We start from the raw sequence: 25,893 nt of genomic DNA, 5'->3' as shown, positions 1-25,893 counted from the left end.
GCTATCCACAGCCTCTGTAGCACCAGTTTGATCCCCACCAGGGAGCTACCCACATGGTGCAGCAGACCTCTCCTGTCTCACCTGCTGCTCCCCTCAGCAGTGTATTTCAGTCAGTCTGCATGTTCTGTTCCCCACTCTGTCTCTGGTGAATCCTCTCACCCCCCCACACCTCTGGCCTGTACCCCAGTTCTTGTATGCATAAATAAATCTTTTTTAAAAATTTGGGACCAAAGAATTTCCCAGATAATTTTAAAGCAGTCCTACAGAGGAAGAGAAAGTTATCTTTTTCTTCATAGTAAACACATCCCCTATAAATTTGCATCTAGGGCAGGAAGGCTTTTATTTTAGTTTACCAACCACAGTGAGATAGAGAAGGGGAGTGTAAGGTAAATGAGTCAAAAATTAGGCTTTTTTTGTGGGGGGGCCTCCCTGGTGGCACAGGGGTTAGTGACAATGCTATCAAGCTGTTGCTAACCACTGCAGCACAAACCACTGCAGCACAAGCCACTGCAGCTCAAGTTCAATCCCTGGCTGGCCAGGGAGCTGACCCACATGGCGCAGCAGACCTCTTCTGCCTCACCAGCTGCTCCCCTCAGCAATGTAGTGCAGTAGATCCACCTGTTCTGCTCCCCACTCTGTCTCTGGTGAATTCTCTCACTCCCAGCACCTGCACCTCTGGCTTGCACCCCAGTTCTTGTATGCATAAATAAATAAATCTTTAAAAAACTTAGACTTTTTTACACCTTCACTGCCATTAGCATCTGTGATTGGGCACCTTTGGTCTAGCAAGCACACCTGTAATTATGGACACCTGGGCCCAGAGTGCACTGGGCATGCACATATGTAAATAGGGACACCTGTTGCAAGGGGATAGATGGGCAGTGGTGGTGGTAAGGCTATAGAGGGAGAACAGGGAGCTGAGACAGTCAGAAATACTGAGAGAAAGCTGGTCTGTTCCCTGATTCAGCATTAAAGGCCTGTAAAAATCTACCAAAGGCTCCAAAATCATCTTTTCATCTGCGAGAACTGACAATGAACCTACCTGGCCTGGGATGGTTGCAAAATAGGAAAGATGGGGGCTGGAGAGTCAACAGGGTATGTTGGGCACTATTGTGACTGAATCACTTTAAAAAACATTTTCAAATCACAACCAATTTCTTTAAGAAACTTTCAGTTTTAGAGCTTATGGCTCCCATAAGAGTGTGAAAGGTACTGTTAAAATGGTTTAGGTTTTGGCATAGGATACATAAGAATAAAATTCTTTCATTGGCTATTGACTGCTGAATAAAGATATAATGTCCAACAAATGAAGTTTTGCTCCCCCCCGTCCCTGTCTTCATGCTCTGTCCTCAGGAAATTCTTCGTTCATTGGATTTATTCACAAATTTTACCTCATAAATGTTAATAAACAATCTTTAATGAAACGAGCTTCAGTATTTATTTGGTACCTACTATGGACTGGGCATCATACAGGAAGGGCGAGGAGGCATAGGGATGTAATGGGAAGAGAAAAGATGCAAGATCTACTCCTTGTCCTTGAAGAATTACAATCTCTACTGAAGACCCCATCTGTATGCACATTGATTTTGGAAGCAGTGGAAATAACTCACGTATAACCTCCCTAATGGCAAGATATGAAATGGAGATATTTTGCTAGGAGGTGGTTAAGATTTTTGGCAGCTAGTGGGCAATATGATTCTTCAGAGGAAGGAGAGGAAGCATTGGCTGGCACAACCAGAAAAAGCTTCATGGAGAGAGTGGAATCTGAATTGGCCCTGATGGGTAGAGGGTGCTCACCTGTGTACAGCTGGCAGCAGGAAGGATGCACTTGGAGCATGCGCCAATGATCAACAGCAGGAAAGAACAGAATGCAAGCTCCCACATGTCTGAGCCATCTCATCTAACCTGCCTAAACCATCTCCATAATGCTTTCTGTCCCCACGTTGCCCTTATTTTCAACCATGCCCACATGAGTCTCCTTGGCACGCATGAAGCCTTCATGAAAGGCACCCTCACTGTTCTTGAATTGTAACAGGGTGGTCCCCAGGAAAGGGGGAGGTTCCAGGTTCCCTGCCCCACCCAAAGGAAGGTGTAGCTGAGCAGGGAGAGAAGCTGCTGCAGAGGAGACTAAGGAAGGAAGGAAGAAGGATGGAGAACCAGAAGGAGACCTGGAGGAGGCACATGGAGCCGAGATACATGTGAAGAAACTGCACTTGCCTTTTGGTCATCGACTGGGTGACACAGATGTGGGTGAGAGACCAATGGGGAGGATAACAATAGCAGCTTTTACCTTGATTTTGATTTTGCTTTTTCTCCCAGACTTGTCTGGTTGTTTCTGATCCTTTTCTGTGGGTCCCCACTGGAAGGTGCTTTAGTCTTGTGGCAGGCTTTGGGGTCTTGTTCTGGGCCAGTCCTGCTTGGGGGAACTTTTACTCATGAGGGGATGGGTAACTTTGGGTGCTTGATTTAGAAACTATTCTTTCCCTTTTCTGTATTGTTTACTAATTGTATTAAAGTTCCTTTTCATTAAAGTCTTACATGTTTTGTGTTAATGTGCATGATGGAAGAAACTATTTAGATCAGGCAGGTTTGGGGGCTCTGGGGTGTCCCTCTGCCTACCCTGTAACAGAATCATTTGTCTGTAGATAATACAAGGAGTTCAACACAGCCATCTGATGCTGGAAAGGAACTGGCTTGCCTTCACTTGGTTGAATTTGGACTTACAGTACGTATTTGCAAATGATGCAGAATCCCAAAGATTTAAGTAAGTATAACCTCCCTACTAATGGTAAGATATGAGATGCAGACATTTTGCTACACCATGGTTAAGTTATTTTGGCTGCTATGGGGCCAGTATGATTCTTCCACAAGGGAGATAGGTGCAGGGGCTTATTACCCAGGCTTAGCGATCACTAGGACACACAAACTTAGCTTCTGTAGACAGGTTGGGGCCTTTATCCACAATTGCAGACTTTTGTGTTTATCTAACTTGGTCTTTACCTCCTGGATTAACTCAAATGTCCGGAAGTAATTATATCCAACTCTCCATTGCTCACAGTTACAGGAACATGAGGGGGAGGAAAAAAATAAGGCAAGTGTATATTATTTATATATCAATCACAGACGTCGTCTTAGTCATTATAAGGCTTTAATATTAAAATGAGTTTGCATTTCCTGAACAGAGACTGACCAGTGACAAGGGTCTATTTTGGATTAAAATAAGTAGATAATGATATGACTTCCAGAAATGTTTTCTGAATCTGGATCTTTGTTATTTCCTTTTTACTTTGTTTTATTCTTTTCTTTTTTTAAAAAAGATTTATTTATTTATACAAGAACTGGGGTACAGACCAGATGTGCAGGAGGGTGAAAGGATTCACCAGAGACAGAGCGGGGAACAGAACAGGCAGACTGATGAAATGCACTGCTGATGGGAGCAGCGGGCGCTGCAGGAGAGGTCTACGTGCCATGTAGGACCCTCGCCAGTGGCCGGGGATCAAACCTGCGCTGCAGAGGCTGTGGGCAGCTTCACAGCCCAGCACTCAACCGCTGCGCCACCCGGGAGGCCCTGTTTTACTCTTTCCCCCCAGTCTTCCTTCTGAATCTGTGCTTGTAACTTGTACAGACATACCTGTAGCAGAAATCAGACTTGTGTTCCATCACATGCTTGTTCTCACTTCCCAAAAAGTCGCATTCAAAGGTACTTTCTCTCGGACCAGAGACAGGTGAGAAGTGAGAGGGAGGTGGCAAGTAGGCTCAGCTGGTCTGAGAATAGCACAGTGCATCGGCCAAGGAGCCCAGTTCTCCTCGCCACTTTAGAGCTGCCTCTGCTTTAAGCCTTGCTGTACTGGGTCACAGCAGGAAAAGGTTCTGGTGATTTTTCACTTGCTTCTTAGGTGTATGCCTTCTTTGTTCTTTCTTTCTTTAAACTACCCAGGACTAGTCTTAGGATGTGGAATTATGTCTGGGGGTAGTAGCCTCCCTCCGCCTCAACTGCTCTGTACCAAGAAGGACTGTTCTGTGTGTAGTAGTATCTTATGCTTTATACTTCAAGGAGTGACGGAGGGTTGCTTGCTGAAGCTGACCCTTCAGTGGTTTCATTCTCTAGTTCACAAAGTCCTCTGCCCTGTGATTTCTGGCGTTCCCAATGGAAAGGAAACAGAGGTGCCAAGTTCTGGCAGAGGTAGCCCAGCTGGGCCTTCGACTACAAAAGCATCATGGTTTCCCTTTCTCCCCAATTACCACTCTTCCTGGTTCCCATTCCCAGCTGTATCCAGCAGGGTTGGCTAACCTTCCTTTCCTCATTCTGGGAAAACACAGCTTGTTCCAGGGAAAAGGATAAACAGTAGGTTCCGAGTGGGCCGTGGAACCCACGGTTGGCCACAGGACAGAGTGGCTGACTGGGTGCCTGACACAAGGTGTCTCCACCGGCTGCCTCAAACAGCAGGGAAGGGGACCATCATGCTGTTGATGTACTTGATATTATAGACTGTCTCACCAATTTTTTTTTAAAGGAACTGTTTTTTCTCTTTTTTTTTAAGGTTTATTTATATATGCATACAAGAGCTGGGGTACAGGCCAGAGGTGTATGTGTGTGGGGTGAGAGGATTCACCAGAGACAGAGTGGGGAACAGAACAGGCAGATCGACTGAAATACACTGCTGAGGGGAGCAGCGGGCGAGTCAGGAAAGGTCTGCTGTGCCATGTGGGCAGCTCCCTGGCCGGGGATAGAACTTGTGCTGCAGAGGCTGTGGATTGCTTCATCGTGCGGTGCTTAACCCCTTGCACCACCAGGGAGGCCCTATCTCACCAATTCTCAGAATGGTTGTATGTGACTTTTTTTTAAGAGAAATTTAAGTCTCACTGAAGATTAGTCACTTAGCTGTCACATCCTTGTAGCTGATAAAGAGGCACAGCCAGGGTTTCGATCAGGGTTCATTATATGCTACAATTCCCTCAAGTCATTTATTTAAAAAATAGAAGTAGGTTTGAAGAAATTAAGGGGGGTGAAATAATGACTGAGGCAGGAGTCAAGTCCACAGGAGGAGGACTCAGACCCGCTACTTTACTACAATCAAGTAGCAGGGATTGTCAACCTTGTAACCAATATAAAACAGGAAGTTTCTTCAATGGCTCCCCATCCTGCAGTGAGAGAACCACCCCAGGTTCCTCAGCATGTCTCGCTCCCCTGTGCGCTCTGCTCCTACCAGCAATTCTCCAAGACTCTTTCTTTAAAAAAAAAAAAAATTGTTTTGATTGTAGTACATTTACCATTAATCATTTTTAAGTATACAGTTTAGTGTTAAGTATATTCACATTTAAAACAGATCTCCAGATCTATTCCATACTGCAAAACAAGTCTGTATCCATTATGTAACAGCTCACCCTCCCGCCTCCATCCCCAACAACTCCTCTAAGGTCTCCAGGCATCTCTCTCAGAGAAGTGGAATCACATGTTTCTGTCTTTTAGTGACTGCTCTGTGTCTTTTTGTTTTTAAAGATTTATTTATTTATTTATATAAGCACTGGGTATAGTCAGAAGCGCTGGAGGGTGAGAAAATTCACCAGAGCCAGAGAGGGGAGCAGAACAGGCAGACCAACGAAATGCACTGCTGAGGGGAGCAGCGGACATGGCAGGAGAGGTCTGTCGTGTCATGTGGGACCCTCGCCAGCGACCGGGGATCGAACTGGTGCTGCAGAGGCTGCGGGCAGCTTCGCAGCCCAGTGCTCAACTGCTGCACCACCGGGGAGGCCCTGCTCTCTGTCTTTGTATCCATGTTCATTGTTCCTCCATCTAGACAGCCTCTCCATGCTTTCAATGGCTAATTCTTATTAATCTTTCCAGAGTCAATTCAGGTATTTCCACCTCAGGCTTCCCATGGTCTCTCAATCTTAACTAGAAGCCTTCCTACTTACTTATAGTTCACGAATCACACCCGATTGGAATTGTCTGTGTTTTAGGCCTGGTACTCAGACTAGCTGATGATCTACATTCTCAGTGACATCCACCTCTGAGCTTGGGAACCAGGATTGCTGTTATCAACATTTGGATTTTAACAAGATCCCAGGTAAGTGACATGCACACACACAGAAGTTTAATCAACACTCTTCCCACAAAACAAGGGATCTGCAAATTATGCATGAGTCAAGCCTGGCCAGCTGCCTGTTTTTACAGATAAAGTTTTACTGGTACACAGCTGGTCACTTGTGTATCACCCACAACTGCTGCCACAGTACGATGGAGGTCCTGAGTATTTGCAACAGAAACCCCCACATGGCCATGAAGTGTGTTCTCTGCGCCTTTACGAAAAATGTTTGCCGATTGTTCTACTAGACTCCAGACTCTTTTTTAAAAAAAAAATATTTTTTGCATAAAAGAACTGGGGTGTAGGCCAGAGGGTTCAGGGGGAGGGTGAGCGGATTCACCAGAGTGGGGAGCAGAAGAGGCAGATTTACTGAAATATACTCCTGAGGGGAGCAGTGGGTGAGACAGGAGAGGTCTGCTGTGCCATGTGGGTAGCTCCCTGACCAGGGCGCAAACTCATTTCGCAGCGGTGATAGTGCTGAGGCTTAACCCGTAGGCCACCAGTCTAACCCGTAGACTCCAGGCTCCTTAAAGGTGAAACCCAGTCCTATTTTGTAAGAGAAGCAGATTAGCATGGTGATTATGCATGTGGGTTTGAGTGCAGAATGATAAGCTCTGTAACTAGCCCTGCAAGTGACTTTTTGCAAACCCCCTTTCTGGTGTGTTCCGCACTATAAAATGGGGAAGCACCATGCAGCCTACTCCACTGGTTGATGTCTGGGTTAAATAAGTTAGTGTAAGTGAAGTTCTAAAGGTGGCATCTTCATGTTATCCCTGAGCTGGTACCGGGCATTTTCAGGGTCCCACAGGGCATTGCTGATGGTGGCAGAAAGACCCTGTAACAGACATTATCAACACCCATTCTCTGCTTCTTCCCTGCGAACGTCTATTTTTCGTAGGTATCAACCCTTCATGGAGGGTGACCTCCTCTCTGGGAGTAAAGACGATTGCAAGCCAGAAGCAACGCCGTTGTCAGTGTCAGTGGACTGGCTTACAGGTGAGGCAGTTCTCGAAGGGCTTGCAGTGATTTTCTCCTTCTTCAAAAGAAAACATGAGATAATGCTTCTTTTCACAGATATTGCTGGGCATAAAGGTGATGGTCCAAACTGCAGCGACCACGGAGGGAGGTGGCCTGAGGCATGACAGAACGTGGACAAGGGTGGAGCAGTAAGAGGGGAGGAACTGGTACCACTCATGGGGTTGGCACTGCCAGATCCCAGCACCTCTGGGACTCACCTACTTGTGCTCATTTCATAGAAGAAATGTAGTTACATTGCAGTTCAAATCATCCTAATTCATATACTCAGGGATATTTACACATATTTTCATTTCCCCTGCGACCTAACAACTGGTATTGGCTGCTGTAAAAGCCTGAGGGCTGGTGGAAAATGTAAGGACCAAGGAGGTAAAGGAAAAATCAAGGATGCTCTGTGTCAGGCCAGCCCTGTTCTTCCTGGCCTCTCACCACGCTCTCAGCTGGGAGCATGTTTTCCTGATATCTGTGGCTCTCTCCCAAATGCCATCTCCCTTGTTGCCTGAACCTGCTACTCAAACTTGGCAGGTCCTCGCAAAGCCAGATGGGTTCTAGTTATTTCCATGGTGATATCTAGCATTTCCCTTCTGGGCAGAAGGAGGGCCTGAAGACAGCTTATCTCTTTGGGGCAGAGAGAGTAGAAGTGGGATCTCTTACGTAACATGAAATAAGAGGAAGTTTTCTTTGGGCTGGAAGTGCCAAAAGATACCTTAGAATAGCCACTGGAATTTTATGGTGTCAGCTTATGTCCTGGTTTTGTGTCACATGAGCCAGAACTAGCAGCATATTCAAAACAATACAGATGGCTGCGTGCATACACTTAGGACAGGGCACAACACGGGCGAGAAGGGTAGCAGAAGACAGGGCTGGCCACCTGTGCCTCTCCCAAACAGCATCGTGACTCTAGCCCGAGGAGGTCAAGGATTGGCGCCACTAAGTGAGGACAGACTCGCAATCCTGCAAATACTTAGCAAAGGCAGAGATGATGAGCAGCTTGAGTGCCTAGTGTGGGAGGTGCTTTGAGAACTTTGTAGCCATCAAGTCACTGAAACAATCAAATTTTAAGGCTAAAAGATGTCATGAGGTATCTAATAGCACACCTAAAGCCTTTTGATTACATCAGCACACAACTTATGCTTAAATGCTGTGGGGTGAAGGGGTAAAAATAGTTCACAACTTTTTCCATAAACCACTTTAATTGTGTGTGAATCAACTTCAGAGTCTAAGAGAACCTTGACATTTGTTCTAGACCTGCCCCCATCCTTATTGGTCCAACCCTAAGCCTCTTCTCCACATGGGAGGATCCATAATTCACTGAAAGCAGGGCACTAACAGCAGATACAAAGCAAAAGGGCCAAGGGGTGAGCAGAAGCCTTGCTCCCTGTAAACCTCGGCAGGCTGCTCACATGCCCTGGGGCATCACTGCCCTGGGATTGTCTCCTTTTCTAACAGTGCGTCTCCTAATTGTTCCATCTTTCTAACGGGCCCTGCAGCCTGACAGAACACCTTTGCCTTCATCAGTGGTGTTCTTAAAGACTAATTAGATCCTTAAGGAACAGGAAATGAAGTTTTTTATGGATTATCAATTCCCTGCAAGTCTTCTATTACTTCAGAGTAAAAGTTCCCTGGCACAGACTTGTGGAGAGAAATCTGCCCTCCCACTGCGTTTCCTACTCGCTGGGCATTCTCAGCGTGGAGTGAGTCCTCGGGGAACTGTGGGCTAAGTATGCAACTTGCCAGGCAATTTTGTTGAAGACAGAGAGGTCACCAGGGCCACTCAACTGCTCATGGTGAGGGGGCAGGGAGGAAAGCTAATAAATAAAATCTGTGATGCAACTGTTTCAGGAAAGGGTGTGGAGGGTGGAGTGGCTCTACTAGAAGTGTTGGCTGTAGGCTTTGAAGTTTTCAGGGAAAAATGTAGCCACTTAGGGAAGCAGTTTTCAGAGACATCCTCCACAGGGTTGATGTGTTGGAAAATAGCCAATGAGCAAGGAGTCCCTTGAGAAGTTTTCCTTCTCTCTTCTGGAATTGTTGTTAAACTAGACAGGATCCTGGGGTCTGGCTTTCAAGAGTGGTCTTGAATTTTCAGCTTCATGGTAGGAACAGACAGTGCAGAAGACTGTATTTTCCTTCAAGGAAATCTGGCGATAGCTTTTTTCCTGGTCTCTCCAAAGCTTGTGTTGGTAGAGTAAGTGCATAGACACACAGGGCCAGGTGACTGGCACAAAATCTTAGGGAGGAATGTGAAAGTCGAGGCAAAAGGGGCTCATTCCTCTACCTCACAGCTTCCTTTTCCAAAGGAAACAGGACCTACCCACAAGCTATGCTCCAGTCACCACAGAAAGCTATGGAAATGGGTGTTCATGCAATTGGTACGTATGTTCCCCTGTCACTTGCTGACGGAGTACAGCTCGGGGGAGAGCGGTGCGCTGGGACCCAGGCCTTCTGAGCTACAGCCGGGTTCCCGAGGCACAGGCTTCCTGACTCGTCTTCGGGTGGCACAGAAACTCTCCTTTTCCAGTCTTCAAAGAATGGGAATGATCTCCAGTCTAAGGGGAGACACTCGTGCTCCTGGAGTTGCTGGGGGCTGCTGAGGCAGAGGTGGTTATAGGAGACTCCTTAACAGAGGCACTGAGATCCAAGAATTCCAGGAGGATGTCCCAAAGGCAGTAAATCAAATGTCTGAAACAAATGGACAAAACAACTTAGTGTAGGGTCTGGCTCAGTCAAGACGCCAGATCTTTTTGATGAATGTATTTTCCTTCCCCCTTCTCAGCTATTACTGATTCTCACTGGACTTCAAACTTCAACAGCTTGATGAAGCTACTGCCATGAAATACAAGTCTACTGAACTAATAAGGGCTATGGCCCAATAAAGGTAGAAATGTACTTGAGACTAGATTTTGGGGGAATTCATATTGATATAGCTGTATTAGTCACCAGTACTGCACTGAAGAACTGTGAGGGAGGAGAAATCCATGTGATATTAACATACTAAAAATTTCAGACCTCCTAATTACTGCTGTTTCTCAAAGTGAATCACTACCGAGTTAAACGTTATGTATAGGCAGTGAGGCAAAAGCCCGGACCCTTTAGGAGCGAGAGTTAACAGAGACTGTCTGCTCTGCGACAGGGTTTGAGAGGCGTGGAAGCACTCAATACTTTCCAGCATTCTATCCCAAGCTATCAGTCAGAGACATACTGACCTTTTCTGAATTATTCTAGATGTGCTCTCCCAGCCCGTCGCATTCCTTTATCAGAGTACAAACTCAGGTAAAGTCCAAACTAATCCTGACACTAATCACAGCTTTCCCGCGAGGCCATAACTAAAACTGAGTCATTATTTGGCTTGTAATTGGATTCAGATTGTAATGCACAGGTCAGGGGATATTCTCGCAGTGTAGACAGTGGCTGGCAGATGTCGAAAGGACCCATGAAGCACGCTGGATAAGCCTGGGTCAGTGACAGGGCATTTTCAGTAGCATTACGTTCTTCCAAATGCCAACAGTGGATGGGCCAACACCAACTCACGACATGGCACCCTGTCCAGGAGTTGGCAGCATGGGTCTGCTTAGTGTGTGTGGACCTGGACATCACATGGGGAGTCAGGGTGCAGGGCAAGGCAAGACTGCAGCTCCAGTCTTCTCAGTGTGGACTGATCACTTGGAAGCCTTAGACAACTCTGAGGCCAGACATAGCTTCGGCTATGCTGGGCAGTGTTTCTCCGCCTACCTGTTGATGAGGGGTTGCTGCACTGACTCCAAGACCAGACTCCAGCTCAGCTGGCATTTGTTCACCCCAAGGATTTCCACTACGATATCTGAAGAGGGAAAAACACACAATATTTAGTGTTTCCACTAAAGCCTTAGATTCTAGACTATCTCCTTTTAGAAACTGGGTATTTGTGGCATACCTCAGAACACATAACCAAACTAAAATCCTCAGAAAACAGGGAAAAGCTGAGAAAAATGTTGTTAGTTTTCTAAATAAGAATAGGCCTCAAACAATAATTATGTGACCTATCACTTAACTGTGACCTATCACTTCTCTGATATAACAGTTTAGACTGGAGATGAGAGCTTAGTAAGAGTAAATAAAAATGTCCAAAGCTAATAAGAGTTCATTACTGAGGGCCTCCCTGGTGGTACAAGGGGTTAATAAGCATAGCACTATGAAGCAACCCGCAGCCTCTGCAGCATGAGTTCGATCCTGCTCCCCGGATGGCCAGGAAGCTACCCACATGGCACAGTAGACCTCTCCTGACTCACCTGCTGCTCCCCTCAGCAGTGTATTTCAGTCAGTCTGCCTGTTCTGTTCCCCACTCTGTCTCTGGTGTATCCTCTCACCGTCCCCACACCTTTGGCCTATACCTCAGCTCTTGTATGCATAAATCTTAAAAAAAAAAAAAAAGCTAATAAAAAAAGAGTTCATTACTGAATCCTGGTTACCAGAGTTAATTGCCTTCCTTACTTTCTAAAAATATACAAAGTGAAGGAAAAAAGCCCTCTTCAGAGTTTTTATCTACTGCTGAAGACCACGTACTTTATTCAGTGGTTCCAATTAATTAGCTGTAAGCTTTTGCAGGACAGGTCATTCCCCCTGGTCACTGTGCAGTGACCTGACAGAAAACCAGAGTCTTCATCTGCTGGAAGTGACTCAGACCTGCCGCCGTGGTGAAGGAGAGCGTCCCTCGCCTGCCCCAAGGTAAATACCCATGATTCTCACCGACTCTTAGGTGTGGTCCATTTTACATTCCCTCAGTATCACTTGGGTGAAAGGTAAAAGAACCCCAGCCCTCACCATTTTCCTGTTATCCTTGTGGGGCAACAGTGTTTTGAGTCTTACCACATTTAAAACCCTTTTAAAAATGGGGAAGGGTTTGGGGTATTCTCGGCAGAGCAGGAGAGCAAAGGAATACTTATCTGTAAAATCAACCTCATCATCCAGTACCTGGCAGGATGCTCATCAAGCTCTGCAGCGCCTGTTTCTTAGCAGCCATCTTCTGCTCCTTGGTCCTTACAGATCGAGGATACTTAAGCAAAGCTCCACCAGGCCAGATTGATTCCCGAAGAAGTCGGAGGTATTGCACCCAGTGCTGTGGACATGTTAAATTAGCTACTTGCACCTCTAGCCACCTATGGTGCAAAGACAGAAGACAGGTCAGATAAACCTGAAGGAAAGGGTGGACCAAGGTGGGAATCATGTGAGCAACCAGAACAACACAAAGCAGAGTTAGCACCAACTCTTGTAAAGTGAACTCAAATAGCTGGGCTCACAGAATTTGAAGATTTAGTTAATAATAGTGATGTTGTTACTTACTGAGTGTCCACTAGGAGCCACATCATATCATCTTAAGGGTTTTATGGATAGAACCTTAAAGAGAACTGTCTCTGGTCAATGCTGCACCTTTATGTGAACATTTGGAGATTTTACAAAAATTCCTTTCCTTTGTCCATATCCAGCTGATCATCAAGTTTCCATGACCCGTCTTGAGGATTGCCTCATCTGCCTTCCGTTCATACTAGTCCTCTCACTGACAAGGGCCTCTTCTCTCCAGAAATCTGTCTTCAGTTAAGACCTGTGTTAAGCCTCCCTGAAATCCTTCTAGATCTTTCCAGCTAGACCTCCTTTGGGCACTTGGTTGTATTTGTATAGCAGAGGTTTAGGACTAATATTCTACTTTGGGATATGAATTATTTTCTCATATTTTTATAGCTTTACCTGTCCAACTAAATCTTAAGCACAACAAGAAGTATATGACATACTTAAAAAAATTTCCCAGTGTCTTGGTACATTTGTTGGTTGCCTGATAATTGTTCATATTACAGTGAAAATCTGTCCCTTTGTCTTATTTTCAAAAATAAGTCAATTCTGAGGGGGCAGATACACAAATCTGCAGTTCCTGCAGGGTGTTTCAAACTTACCTTTTACTTGTACCTGCATTTTCTAGAACCATATGACACTAGCTGAGAGTCAAGACTGTTGAGGTCTCCGTATGTATGTATGTATGTGCACATTTCAGGCATGTAATTCCATGTTTAATATACCATGGTTGAGACTAGCATGGCTATGACTAGAATGAAGCACCACTAATCTTCCCTGGATGACTATTTGGTTCAGCACCGTAGCTCATGCCATTGCTCCTATACCCGAGTTATTTGTCGCCTATCCAAGAACAGAGGGAACTGCCAAGGCAAACTTTATTTAACCTCCACTCTGCCAGACAGTCTGCATTCCACTCAAGTTAGGCATTCCAGCCTTGGGGGCTGCAATCCCCCAAGTCCAGTGCTCACAAATAATTCTAAGAATAGGAAGTCTGAAAGGTAGTGGCAGGACAAGAATGGCAGACATCAATGGAGATCAAGAGAGGCACAAATCCCACTTTGCCCAAAATATCACCACGATCGTATTTGTTATTATTAGGGATGCATCTCCTTTTTATAGGGCTTTTCATTCAGCGAGCCTAAGATGCCTGGTGAAAGGGATCCAGTAGCAAGAATTCCTGTTCTTGTTTATAGAACACGGTCATCAAAGGGAGGTGGATGTGATGACCTGATCAGGTTTTCTGCAGGGAATCAAGTGACCTACCTTCTCTTAACTCAAGTTCCTTTTTCACCTCAAGTCATGTGCTTGTGTGACTTCTGCTATGGTAAATGACATAAACTAGAGTCTCATCTAAGCAGTTTGAAGGAGAGAAGCAAAGACCTGAAAAATAAAAATCTTTAAATCTTCCAAGGAGCCAGAAGAATCCTAGATAAGAAACCTTTATCTAGAATTATGTCTACCAGTTTCTCATTCACATATGCCTAAGAGTCATTTGCTCTTATTTTTGTCCTCTGGGATCCGAAATGCCTATAATTCAACTCTTCAAAGGTACTTCAGCATCCATCCAACCCCTGCCAGACGAAGCATAATATCCAACAACAAATCTGGGTTCCTCTGTCATCTTCTGGGCATTTCTTATACTATGTGAGTTTGAATTCACATAGTGTTTTGAATTCATGTTAATTCACTGGGTGGACTGGGAGCTCGAGTGCATTATGGCAAGGCTGTTCTCTTTATTTTCTGCTCTGGCCACTCAGCATCTCATGCAGATAAGCTTGGTGCAAAACAAATCTTAGCATGTGGCAAAAAATGAATTTATAAAGCTATATAATCTGTAGGAATACAGTTAATCAAACTCTAAATGGGAATGTTGGGAAAAGGGATCGAGGTATGAATGAGTAAAAATAAGCCCTTCATGGTGACGATCAGTCAATAAGTCAAAATTGTAGGAACTAAGCAGAACTGACCAAGGGACTGCTTACTAAAGAGGACTCAAATGTCCAAGTAAAGTATCAACTGATGACAAAACAAAGGCACTATCAAGCACTGCAAACACTGAGGCACAGAATTAATCACCAGAAGGCCCTAGAAGAGTCAGAGCCAGGAAGTAAAAGGACTTGTGCAAACTGGCAGAAATAAAAGAAACTTCATGTCTAAAGAGATAAATATAATTTATGAAGTGGCTTTCACTTGCAAGGTGCTGCAGGGTTTCAGTTTACCTTCTTTTTCACAGCCTGAAGGTAAAATACACAAACTATACCCACTTGTACCATACAGATTTAAACACTCACTCTCTTCAGGATATTCCTTTTGCCCAGGTTCTTCCTATTCCTCCTCCTTTGCAAAAGAAGAGGTTTTCTCTAGACATTTGGGATCAGCCTGCTCTCACTTTCTAGCAGACTGTGGAGAAACTAAGGGCAGTAAGTTTGTTTTATTCATAGAGTTTCTGAGGTGTGATGTTCCAGACTGAATTTCCTAGTCTGGAAGCAAACAATGGATAAACCCTAAACCAAGAGAACCATCACCACTTTCTACCACCCAAATGGTCCTGCTCCTGTCACAACACAAAGCTATCTGGGAGGCCTAGACTCATCTCTTGGGTAGGACACTCTATAATCACACACTATGCCTTTAGTTTAATGCCCAGCTGCAGGATCTCATATAACTTGCCCTTCCTACTACAAAGGGCAGCCCCAACCCATAGCAAGGGAGAAAGCAGGGGTGGGGGTGGGGTGTCATCATCCAGTGATCTCTTTTCCATCCACAATTGTCTTTCCCTTTTATTCTATCACTCTTCTCTAGCGGGTGCCCCACCCATAACACCACTGCTTTATCTGAGTCCTGCCTGGGATTGTGAAACTGAGTTAGAACAGGGAAAGCAGAGAGATGACTCCTCCTGAGTTCCCTTCATCTACATGTTGTCTTTTTATTCTTAACCTAGGAGTGGGAAGGAGATCTCTGTCCCAATAGCTCTCCTGAGGAGATGGAATGGAATTTATGTGTCTGAAGTCCAATGTCTCACCGGAGCTTTTCCAGCATTCGTTCTGGAATCTGTTGGTAGTAATATTCAGTATTATGCTAACAGAAATCTAAGGTTTCAAGGTCGATGTACACACATAGCCATTTGGCTATTTACTACAAATTATTTTTAAGTAGTAATTTACTAAATACAAATGCTATTGTTTATGTAATCCAAGATACATGAGGTAAATATGCTAAAATAAATATGGCAAAGAACTATCTCAAATAGCATTGGTTTTATTTTCTACTACTATTTCTAGTTTTGATATTTGAAATCAGTGGTATCTTCTGTCATCCTCACTGTTTCTCAAAGAAAACATGAGAAAAAGCTAAGCCAGGTCTGTTCTGTCAGACTCTCTGAATGATTCAGAGCACATGGGAGCCTAGATGCAGGGGGCCCAGAAATAGCCAATAAAAGAGGAAAAAAGCAACAACAGGCAGACACCAAGACATTCAAGAGTTTCTCTGATGCAAGACAAGGGTGGAGGGAAGAGGTGGAGATCAGGGCTCTCCGTTACACCAGGAGTGCATGTCCAGTCCATGTTCAAAGGAACCTGGTCTGAAATAGCTACAGATGGAGGAGTGAAGTAGTGGCTAAAAAGGAGACATTTTAATACTAGGGCTTAGGGTGGCACGCCAACACGAGCAGAAGGTCATTTCCCATCAAAACAAGAGAATCAAATCTCATGAGTAAAGGAGAGAAGCTTTAGGGACCTTGGCTAATCTAATTAGTGATATTCCCTTCTTTTCTAAGAGAGCAGCTATGGCTGAGTGAGGAAGGAACCTGAAAAGCAAAGCTTATTGGGTAGTATACAGGGAGCAGAAAAGTGAAATTATAACCTAGAAAATAGTCATAAGAGTAATTACAATATTCTAATAAAAAAATGTCTGGTGTGAGGGCCTCCCTTGGTGCAGCGGTTGAGTGCTGGGCTGTGAGGCTGCCCGCAGACTCTGCAGCGCCAGTTTGTTCGCCAGCTGCCAGCGAGGGTCCCACCAAAAAAAAAAAAAAAGTCTGGTGTGGGCCTCCCTGATGGTGCAAGGGGTTGGGATGCAGCACTATGAAGCTGTCCACAGCCACTGCAGCATGAGTTCAATCCACGGCCAGGGAGGTCACGACCCACATGGTACAGCAGACCTCTCCTGTCTCGCCCACTGCTCCCCTCAGTAGTGTATTTCAGTCTGCCTGTTCTGCTTCCCACTCTGTCGCTGGTGAATCCTCTCACCCCCCACACTTCTGGCCTGTACCCCAGTCCTTGTATGTATAAATAAATAAATCTTAAAAAAAATGCTTGGTGTAATTTAAATGAACTATGACACTCATTCCTTGTAACCTATTTAGCCACTGGCTGTGCCTCTGTACACAAGCCTAACTTCATTTTAACACAGAAAATACAGTTCAAAGAGAAAAAGAGAAAAGGTAGATCAGGTTAAAGCTTCTGTCATTCTAAATCGATTTATAGTAGATTAGAAGTATTAACTTATTTTACTGCTTTGAGCAGGGTTTTCTCACCTTGGCACTGCCGATGTTTCAGACTAACTCACTGCCCCGCGGGGCTGCCTGTCATCAGAGTGCGTAGCCACATCCCTACCCTCCTGCTACGGCCCCCATACTGCTTGTGATGAACAAAAATGTCTCCAGACACTGTCACATTTCCTCAGAAGGACACAATTTTCCCAGTTGAGAAGGAACTCAGATTTAAGGGGTTTTGGATACAAACATGCTACTTTTGTAGTCATGCTAAGACTGGTGTTCACAGCATAGTATTTCTGAAATTATGGGCTGAACAGCATGATAGGCCATGTAATGAGTTTTGGTCTGTGACATTAATGACACCTAAATAGATTAGGTAGAAAACATGAAAGGGCATCTCATGTTCTGAAACACTTATTTTGCACTTGCATGTGTACATGGCTGTGTCAGACATGTATTTGTGTGCATATTTGTTCATAGTGAGTAAAGAAGTGAAATGTATTTTGTGCTGGCAGCTGAAATATAAAAAAGTATGAAAACCAGTGATATAGTATAAGGAATTAGGAGTTCAAAAAGAAAGGAGGAAAAGCCTAAAGCTATATTTTTAGCCTCATATAAATACTCCCTACCTCCACCCACCCTCAAACCACCTTATAAAATGTTAACAGTGGCATAAACCATGAACATTGTGTTCTGGATGCACAGTCCTAGCAGGTTACTATGGGTTTTGCTCATTAAATTAGTAGCTCCAATGTATAGGGTGGAAAGGAGAGTGGTGTGGAGCCAAAGAGGTTTCAATTTCACACCTGATAAAAGTAACACTTCTCTTGCCTCTGATTTCTTTCCCAGGCCTCTGCCTTCCTGCCATGCCCCTTTCTTGTGTTTATAGAGAGTTCTTCCCTGTCAGCTCTCAGCTCTGGGCTTCTGAGTCCTGTGACTGGCCAGATCCAGGTTACTTAGCTGTGTCTGAGAAAGTTCAGCACTGCTGCCCTCTGACTGCATATTTAGGTCCCCATCCTTTCCTGCCCTGTTGGGAGAACAATGAGGAAAAAATGAACTTGAAGTGCAAGAAACTCCTGCTACTTTCTCCCAGTGACTATTGTGAAATCTAATGGCTCATGAAGTCTACACAATTTCTTCTTTGATTTTTTGCTTTCATGTTTTAAACCATGAAACCACATCTTTAAAACATGTGCTTCAAGTAAAGACTAAAAATACTGCCTAAACCCACATTTAAGAATCTGAATTCCACACTCTCATGCTCTTATATCTAGCCACAGTTTTTGTTTTTGATTAATAGTGCCAAATTATATAAAATTAATATGTATTAAGAACTAAAATAATTTTAAGGGGGATGTTAAGGAAATCACCTGCTGACCCTCAGAGGTACTCTATTCCAGTCTTCCAATTCACACAGGAAAATACTGAGAACCCAGAAGGAGGAATTCATAGCTGGAGGCTTAGAAGGGAAATACAACTTTAGAGTTGCAAGGAAATTGAGATTATCTTTCTATAAGCTCCTCCCAAAGTGGAAACCCTGTGTAATATCAAGGCATAGCCAAGGTTCTAGCCTGTGAACCCAGAAAGGGGGGCTTCTGTCTTAGCTCCACCACCCACTAGGAATGTCAACTTGGGGAATCTGCTTAATTCCTGAAAAGGATAATTTCAATCATTAGAATTGCTTCTTAATTATTGGCAACCAAAATCTGCTTGGTTATTCTAGTTAATGGTTCTAGTTAATGGTGAATTCTAGTTAATGGTTCTATCTCTACCCTTTAGAGCTAATAGGAAATACTAAAGTTATTAGGCCAAATTGCTATTCCAGTAGATAATAATTTACATGTTTAAATGCAGCCATTATTTCTCCAAGTCTCTTCTACAAGCTAGACATCTTTGATTTCACCAGCCTCAAAGGTGCGTAACTAAACTCAACCAAAGACACTTAATAAATATCTGATGAATGAAGGAGAGAAATGAACCATTCCTCATCCTGGTTCCATCTTCTGGGAGTGTGCTTTTTTGTTATTCTCTCTTAAAATGGAATGTCCAGACCCAAACACAACCTCCAGATGTGCCCTGGCCAGTAAGGAATGCAGAAGATTAATGCCTTTCCTGATCTAGATGCTATACTTCTATTAATATAGTCCAAGACTGTTAGCTTTTGGGCACACACTTCAAAGCACTGACTCACAATGAGTTTACAGTCAATTAGAACTCTAAATCCACATGTGTACATTTACAAAAATCACATGCCCCCCTGCTAAGCCTGGTCTTGACCATCTGTACTTGTACATTATTTAAAAAACTTAAACTTTGACTTATAATACCTATTTCTATTAAATTTTGTTAGTGGTTTCCCACCAAACAGGAGACAAACTCAACTTTCTATGAGTGGGTCAAGGGCTCTGCATAAGTTGTCACCTAATTAACTCTGGCCACCATTCCTGCACATCATATATTCCTAATCACACCTGACTTCTTTGAGTACCACAAATATGCCACATTGTTTTACTGTTCTGCTTCAATGCTCTGTTCTCCAATGTGTACTGTCCATTTCCTCTCATGCCTTAAGTCCTATCTCAGAGGTTATTTTCTCCTCCCTGGATGCCTCATAACTGGTTAGTATGAATCACATGTAAAGTTCTTTTTAAAATCCTAATTTTATAAAATCCTTATTTATAGGACAGCACTACCAACTGGATATTAGACTTCCTTGAGTAGGAATTGGGGTCTTTGTGTTTTGGTCACTTATTGCTATCTGACAGAATGGTGTCTGACAGAGTAGGTAACCAATAAACAGTAGTTACTAAGTGAATTAATGCTGCTCATAAAACACAGTTAACAGCTCAAGCTTTGCAGAAGGCAAACTTACCAATATTTAAGCAGCAAAAGAACAGTAAGCTCTTAATTATTTATGCTTATGGCAGCGGACATAATATATTAAATAGTAGGCAACCTAGAAACCTGCTGTATTTGACATTTTATAGGCATATAAAACATCTGGCAGATTTAGTTTTTAATAATCTTTTGTTTACACTAATATTAAAATTAAATTGTGCCAACACCCAGCTGCAGTGTGGATGCCTCACGAAGTGTACTGGGCGGTAAGTCAATTAAGAATTCACTGTGGGGCCTCCCCGGTGGCGCAGCGGTTGAGCGCTGGGTTGCGAAGCTGCCCGCGGCCTCTGCGGCGCCGGTTCGATCCCCGGCTGCTCCCCGGCCACCGGCGGAGAATCCACATGGCGCGCAGACCTCTCCTGCCGCCCGCTGCTCCCCTCAGCAGTGTACTTCGGTCCTTCTGCCTGCTCTGCTCCCCGCTCTGGCTCTGGTGAATTCTCTCACCCTCCCGCGCTTCTGACTGTACCCAGTGCATGTATAAACAAACAAACAAACAAAAAAAATAAATAAATAAACATGCCTCTATAAAAAAAAAAAAAAAAAAAAAAGATTTAAAAAAAAAAAAAGAATTCACTGTGAATTGTTCACACCTGGTTAGAGGTGGAGGGCAGCAGAGTGGGTGAGCCATGTCTGGTATCCGGCATGTTCTGTCAATCCTAGAGAAGAGAGACAGCTGCCAGCAGACTACATTTTTGTCAGTTTTCCTGGCAAACAGGATCAGAGGCTAGAAGAGACTGAAGGTCAAACAAAAGCAAAGGGGTTATGAGGCCTCTGAGTCACATTTGTGTTTTCAAACATGCCCCTGATGGATAGAGCGACATCAAATTGATGCCAACCCATTACTTGAAACTAGTAAGAAGAAAAGAAGGCAGCGGGGTGTCTGTAAAACATGACTAAAATAACAGACTACCTTACTAACAAAGACAGGATGAGAGGGAAACACTTGAGGGCTCTGTGTGCATGGAATGAGGCTACAACAAAGGGAGTGCTCTGGAAGTTTGTCCTAGATTTGAGAAATGTGACACCCTTAGGATTCCAGCTTGAAAGCTTATGATGCAAATCTAGAGCATCTCAGAAGACCTTCATATTAACTTTTCTCAGCCCCATACCATGTTGCTATCATTGCAGCGCAATCCAACTCTGAAAAATGAGGACTGATAGAATTTAGATATAGGCAAAATCAAAGTCATGCTCTTTGGGTATCTGCCTGCTATTTGCTTGATCCAAGTAAAAGTAAGATATCTTTTTTTTTTTAATTTAAATTTTATTTTTATATTCCCCATATAATTACAACCCCCTTATTTTTACCCCAAGCCCTCCTTTCCCCACTCCCCACCCCCCATAGAGTGTCTCTTGTTCATAGTTATTTGTTGATTTTGATATTTTCTTTCTTATAGTTACTCTTTTTCCTGGTCCCTTATTTAAGTTTTCTAGATTCCTGTTATGAGTGAGACCATCTGGTATTTCAAGATATCTTTCTTACAACCAGCAGCTCCCTCAGTCTACTGAGCAAGTTCTGCACTTCATGCCTCAGTTTCTCTTTTGTAAGCCTCACTCTCCTGACAGACTCAGGGAAATAAGTATTAAAAGAGGAAACCATTTTTATATAGAATGTTTAAGAACTAGATTGGGGAAGGGCCCATGGGGCTATGGGTAATTTGAAGGTAACATTTAAGAATCCTTCTTAAAGCTAGACCGCTATAAAACTAACCAATGAAACTTTCACTGTAGAGACTGAATGATCCATAATGTCTCTCTTTCCCTGATCGTGTGACCTGGGAAGGAAGGCAAGACACAAAGAGGGCAGAAGGTAGGGATAGAGGGTCTGTTTAGACAACCAGAACCCCTGCAGTTTAAGGTGAAGTTATCTCACAGGGAGATCTCCTGGCTCCACTCTGGGCCAAAACTGCCTCTGTAGGAGGGAGAACTCGAGGAGGGAGAGGTACTAAGAATGAGCTCTACTTAGATGTGGCAGTCTCTCTATCGCCTACAAATATTAGCGATCACAGCTTTAAAAGAATGCTCAGTCATGATTTGGAAGAGAATCAGAGATGGTATACAAATAAGCAAACATGTTAGGGTTCCAAGCTATGTTGTGAAAATGGATAGAGGAAGTTGGAAAAGACAAGATGAATCAAACAAGGGATAATTATGTACATGTTGAAGTTAAGCAGGAAAGACACTGGGAAGAGCATGAGAAAGAAAGAAAGTGACTATAACTGACAAAGTCACCTTAGGGTAGAAGACCTGGTGGAAGGTAATTGTTTTCAGTCTCCTGTTTAAGGCTGAATTTAAAACCCTTTCCAAACAGAAGGCTGCCTATCCTGATACCAAGGATACAGGACAGTGCAGTGACAACTCCAGATCTCTATATAGAGGGACTCTGGGGGCACCACCCATGGTTAGAAAACAAGGGGAGAGAGGAGGTGTTGAGGGACTTATCTTGAAGCTCCATTTACATAGTGAGCATATTGTGTTCACAAAGGTTATAGATTTATTAGGGGAGAGCTAAATTCCCCCAAGAAAACCTTGGGTGCTATAATTACATCAGTGCCAGACAAAAGTATTTTCTCACCAATTCACCCCAACTCCTGCCCTGCTCCAGTTCCTGTTCAATAGGGCTATCCTACATGCACTTGGTGATACCTATGTCTAAAAACAGGTAAAATCAAAACTGAGGGCATTAAAATGTTGCCACATCTCCAAGCTAATATGAGCCAATGATCTCACATCCAGGGGTAAAAGCAATAGGAATGCCCTTGATATATAATACATTGATAAGATTCCCAGTATCAGTACAAATCTAGCATTGACAACCTCTATGTTACTAAAATGTTTATCTAGAACTTTGGTATGTAAAAAGCCTTGAGTACTGAACCAACTAGCCTATAGTCTGACAAAATTTTTCAACTTTAGCTCTCCATCTGGTTTCATTACTGTGGGCCCTCTTGTTCATGCCGGCTTCCTGAATCAAAACTGTTTTCAACGAATCATCTCCAGCACTGAATCTTCAAGGAGCAATACACACAGCTCAGAGAAACAAGTGTACCCTGAAGATGAATCAGAACAGAAAAGAGTGAAAGACGAAAGAAACCAGGCTTGTCTAAAAGTCTGTAACACTAAGACAAGGAAAGTTTAGCAGCCTCTGAATCACCAGCAGCAAGCAAGGCAGCAAATGGTTTTGATTACAATCACCAAGATAAAGTCTTCTGACAAGGAAGGTGAATGGGTATTGTCTAACCTGCAGCGCCACCTGGTGCCCAGAGGGAAAACTCCTGTCCTAACTTTCCCACATGGTGATAGCCTGGTTGGGCTTTCCATAATTTAACACAACAAAGGATCTTTCCCTTCTATGTATACACACACACATTCCAAAGGGGCTAGGTGAAAATATTAAAAAATGTTTAAAGATTCCTTTTTATATGAAAGTAAAAATTAAAGCCTCTCTTGTCCACTTTAAAAATGTTTCAGCAGGTGGGAGTGCAAACCGGTCCAACCACTATGGAAAGCTGTGTGGCGATTCCTCAACCTACTAAAGATAGAGCTTCCATATGATCCAGCAATTCCACTCCTAGGTATTTACCAAAGGACACAGAAACATTAATTCCAAAGAGCATCTGCACCCCTATGTTATAGCAGCACTATTTACAACAGCTAAGCTATGGAAACAACACAAATGCTTAAAAATAGATGACTGGATCAAGAAGATGTGGTACATATACACAATGGAATATTACTCAGCAATCAAAAAAGATAAACACATGCAATTTGCAGCAACATGGATGGAGCTGGAAGGGATTATGCTCAGCAAAATAAGCCAGAAAGAAAAAGAAAAATACCGGATGGTCTCACTCAGCAGGAATCTAGAAAACCTAAATAAGGGACCAGGAAAAAGAATATCTATAAGAAAGAAAAAATCAAAGTCAACAAACAACTATGAACCAGAGACACACTATGGGGGGTGGGGAAGGAGGGATTGGGGTCAAAATAAGGGAGCTGCAATTATATGGGGAATTAAAAAAAAAATTTTCAATGCCTGGACAATTCTTTACCCTGAATCAGTCTAAATTATACCTATCTTAAAAAGTCTGGTTTAAATACTTTCTTCTATAAAGTCTACCTAACATTCGCCCTGCTCAAGAATCTTTTATTTTTTTAACTGTGTTTATGGCCTATACCACATCATTTAATCTCACATTTTCTCAGTATTTCTACTCAATTCTTATAATCTCTCCTCTAAGCAGAAACAGTACTATTTTCTACTAAAAATAGAAACAGTACTACACTCACTAGCACACAGAACGTGCTTAAGTACAAACAGGCATCAATCTCACACAGACTTTTAAAAAATTATTTGTAATGCAGTTATGGTAACATAAACTAAAGTTAGTTTGCCAGAAAGCAAAGCAAGAGGGTTGGGAGTACCTGGGTCAAGGCTAGTTCCCTGGTTCCAAGAAATTCTGTTTTGCTCTAATATGTGGGGAGCTTGTGAATAAGCACAGCCCTGTGGCTGAACCATGTTTTGGTCAGTGATGGACTGCACAGAGGATGGTGGCCCCAACAGGCTGTCCATACAGTCAGGGTGTGCAGTAGATTACACCATCCAGATTTGTGTAACTGCGCCCATGACATTCACTCAATAACTGAATTACATGATAACGCATTGCTCAGAATGTGGCCCTCCATTAAGTGATACTTGACCTCGAGTGAAATCGGTAGAATGGTGGGTGGGTAGACAGTATAAAGGAGGAGGTTCTATTTCAACGATGTAGAGTATTTGCTATTAAAAAGATCACTAAGCAAGCTCGCTATAAAGACCTTTCAAAGAGGTCTATCAGACATGTTATCTACCTGACATCAAATAGATGTGTTTCTTCTCTAGCAAATAAGAGTCCCCAGGAAATGGAACATGTAAAGGTGTAAAGGTGCAGCTTGTAAAGGTGGATCAGAATGCACATTTATTGAGTGCTACCATGTGTCAGGCATGCATTAAGAGGTTTTCATTTATTATCTCTTATTCTCCACTCAACCTCACGAGCTAGGCATTATTAACTCCCATTTGGAGAATAACTGAGGCATAGAGAGGGTAAGTGACTTGTCACACAGAAAGCCTGAAACAGGATTTGAATTTGATCTAACTTCAAGGTCCATATTCTTACTTCCCCATGTGCAAGGAAAAAGGCTGAAAAAGTGTGTCCAGGGAGGGCAAGCTTGCTGCATGGGGGCTCACCCATGGAAGGCCCATGCTTACAGAGGACACTGCAGGAGAGTGCCACTAGACAGGGGGACTGCCTGAAGAGTCCAAAGGAAAAGCCTCATTGCTCTGGTCTAACATGGCTCTGGAAATTGGTGTGTGTCCAATTAAAGGGCAGTGTGGGAAGAATGTAAGATTCAGTTTACATTTATGTCTCTGGTCCCCTAGAATTGCTGGGGACCCCGTGAAATTCTCAGTGGAAAGCAGAGGGACTGGCTGAATTGCAATGGCAGGTGATAGTCCTTCATTATTCAAGGACAAATTCTCAGCTCATGATAGGAAAGCATGACGTCTTTATCCTAAGATGGGTGTATAATAATGACACCTAAGGAATATAACAGGGAAGCCTCCATATAATAGGAGAGACTGTCAGGGCCAATCCTGGCCTGGCTTACTAAAGTCAAGAGCTTCCCCTTGTCAAGGAGAAAGAGGCATTCTTTACCTCCAAGGAAGTGCAATACAACCTGAACAAAGCCACTGCACAAAAATTAATTTTAGCACCTCTACAGTCAATAATTAAGAGGCTAGCAAATAACCAGACAGGAAAAATCAAAGACCTAGTTTGGGACAATTTTGTATGTGGTGATCTTATCAGCATGTATTTTTTACAGATGCTGGGTAGAGAAAGAAGTCAGGTGTAAGATACCATAAGAACCAAGAGCAGAACTGAAAGTATAAGGGCCAAAAAAAACCCTGTCATGTATGTTTTCTGAAAAACAATCGTAATTGAAAATTTCTAATTGGGACACAATGTAGAATAGAATACCTAAGGAAGATGATACAATCTCTGATCCAAGAGTGCTTTA

The 25,893-nt window shown here is 43.4% G+C and overlaps 1 protein-coding gene and 1 long non-coding RNA gene across 3 annotated transcripts; one reads left to right on the top strand and one right to left on the bottom strand.

Moving 5' to 3' along the window:
* Positions 1 to 1,340: 1,340 nt before the first annotated feature.
* Positions 1,341 to 7,438, top strand: LOC119240850 (uncharacterized). The gene is made up of 5 exons (XR_005124210.2): positions 1,341 to 2,250; positions 2,646 to 2,764; positions 5,962 to 6,068; positions 6,985 to 7,082; positions 7,161 to 7,438. It is a non-coding gene; the product is annotated as an uncharacterized LOC119240850 (long non-coding RNA).
* LOC119240849 (sorting nexin-19-like) lies at positions 5,504 to 20,928 on the bottom strand. 2 transcript variants are annotated; one of them, XM_037505631.2, is made up of 4 exons: positions 20,424 to 20,928; positions 12,069 to 12,253; positions 10,851 to 10,938; positions 5,504 to 9,800 (listed from the first exon to the last, which is right to left on the bottom strand). In XM_037505631.2, the coding sequence occupies exons 1-4, from the start codon at positions 20,459 to 20,461 to the stop codon at positions 9,668 to 9,670; spliced, it is 444 nt and encodes a 147-aa protein (XP_037361528.1). In that variant the 5' UTR covers positions 20,462 to 20,928; the 3' UTR covers positions 5,504 to 9,667. The 2 variants fall into 2 exon arrangements, with proteins under 2 accessions (XP_037361528.1, XP_054549180.1); XM_054693205.1 differs by lacking the exon at positions 20,424 to 20,928 and having other exon boundaries at positions 12,069 to 13,695.
* Between the last annotated feature and the right edge of the window lie 4,965 nt (positions 20,929 to 25,893).

Source organism: Talpa occidentalis, unplaced genomic scaffold, assembly GCF_014898055.3.
Source record: "Talpa occidentalis isolate TD23 unplaced genomic scaffold, MPIMG_talOcc4v2.1 talOcc4.12, whole genome shotgun sequence".
NCBI lineage: Eukaryota > Metazoa > Chordata > Mammalia > Eulipotyphla > Talpidae > Talpa > Talpa occidentalis.
Note: the sequence above shows the minus strand (reverse complement) of the source record. Positions and strands in the feature narration are given on the sequence as shown.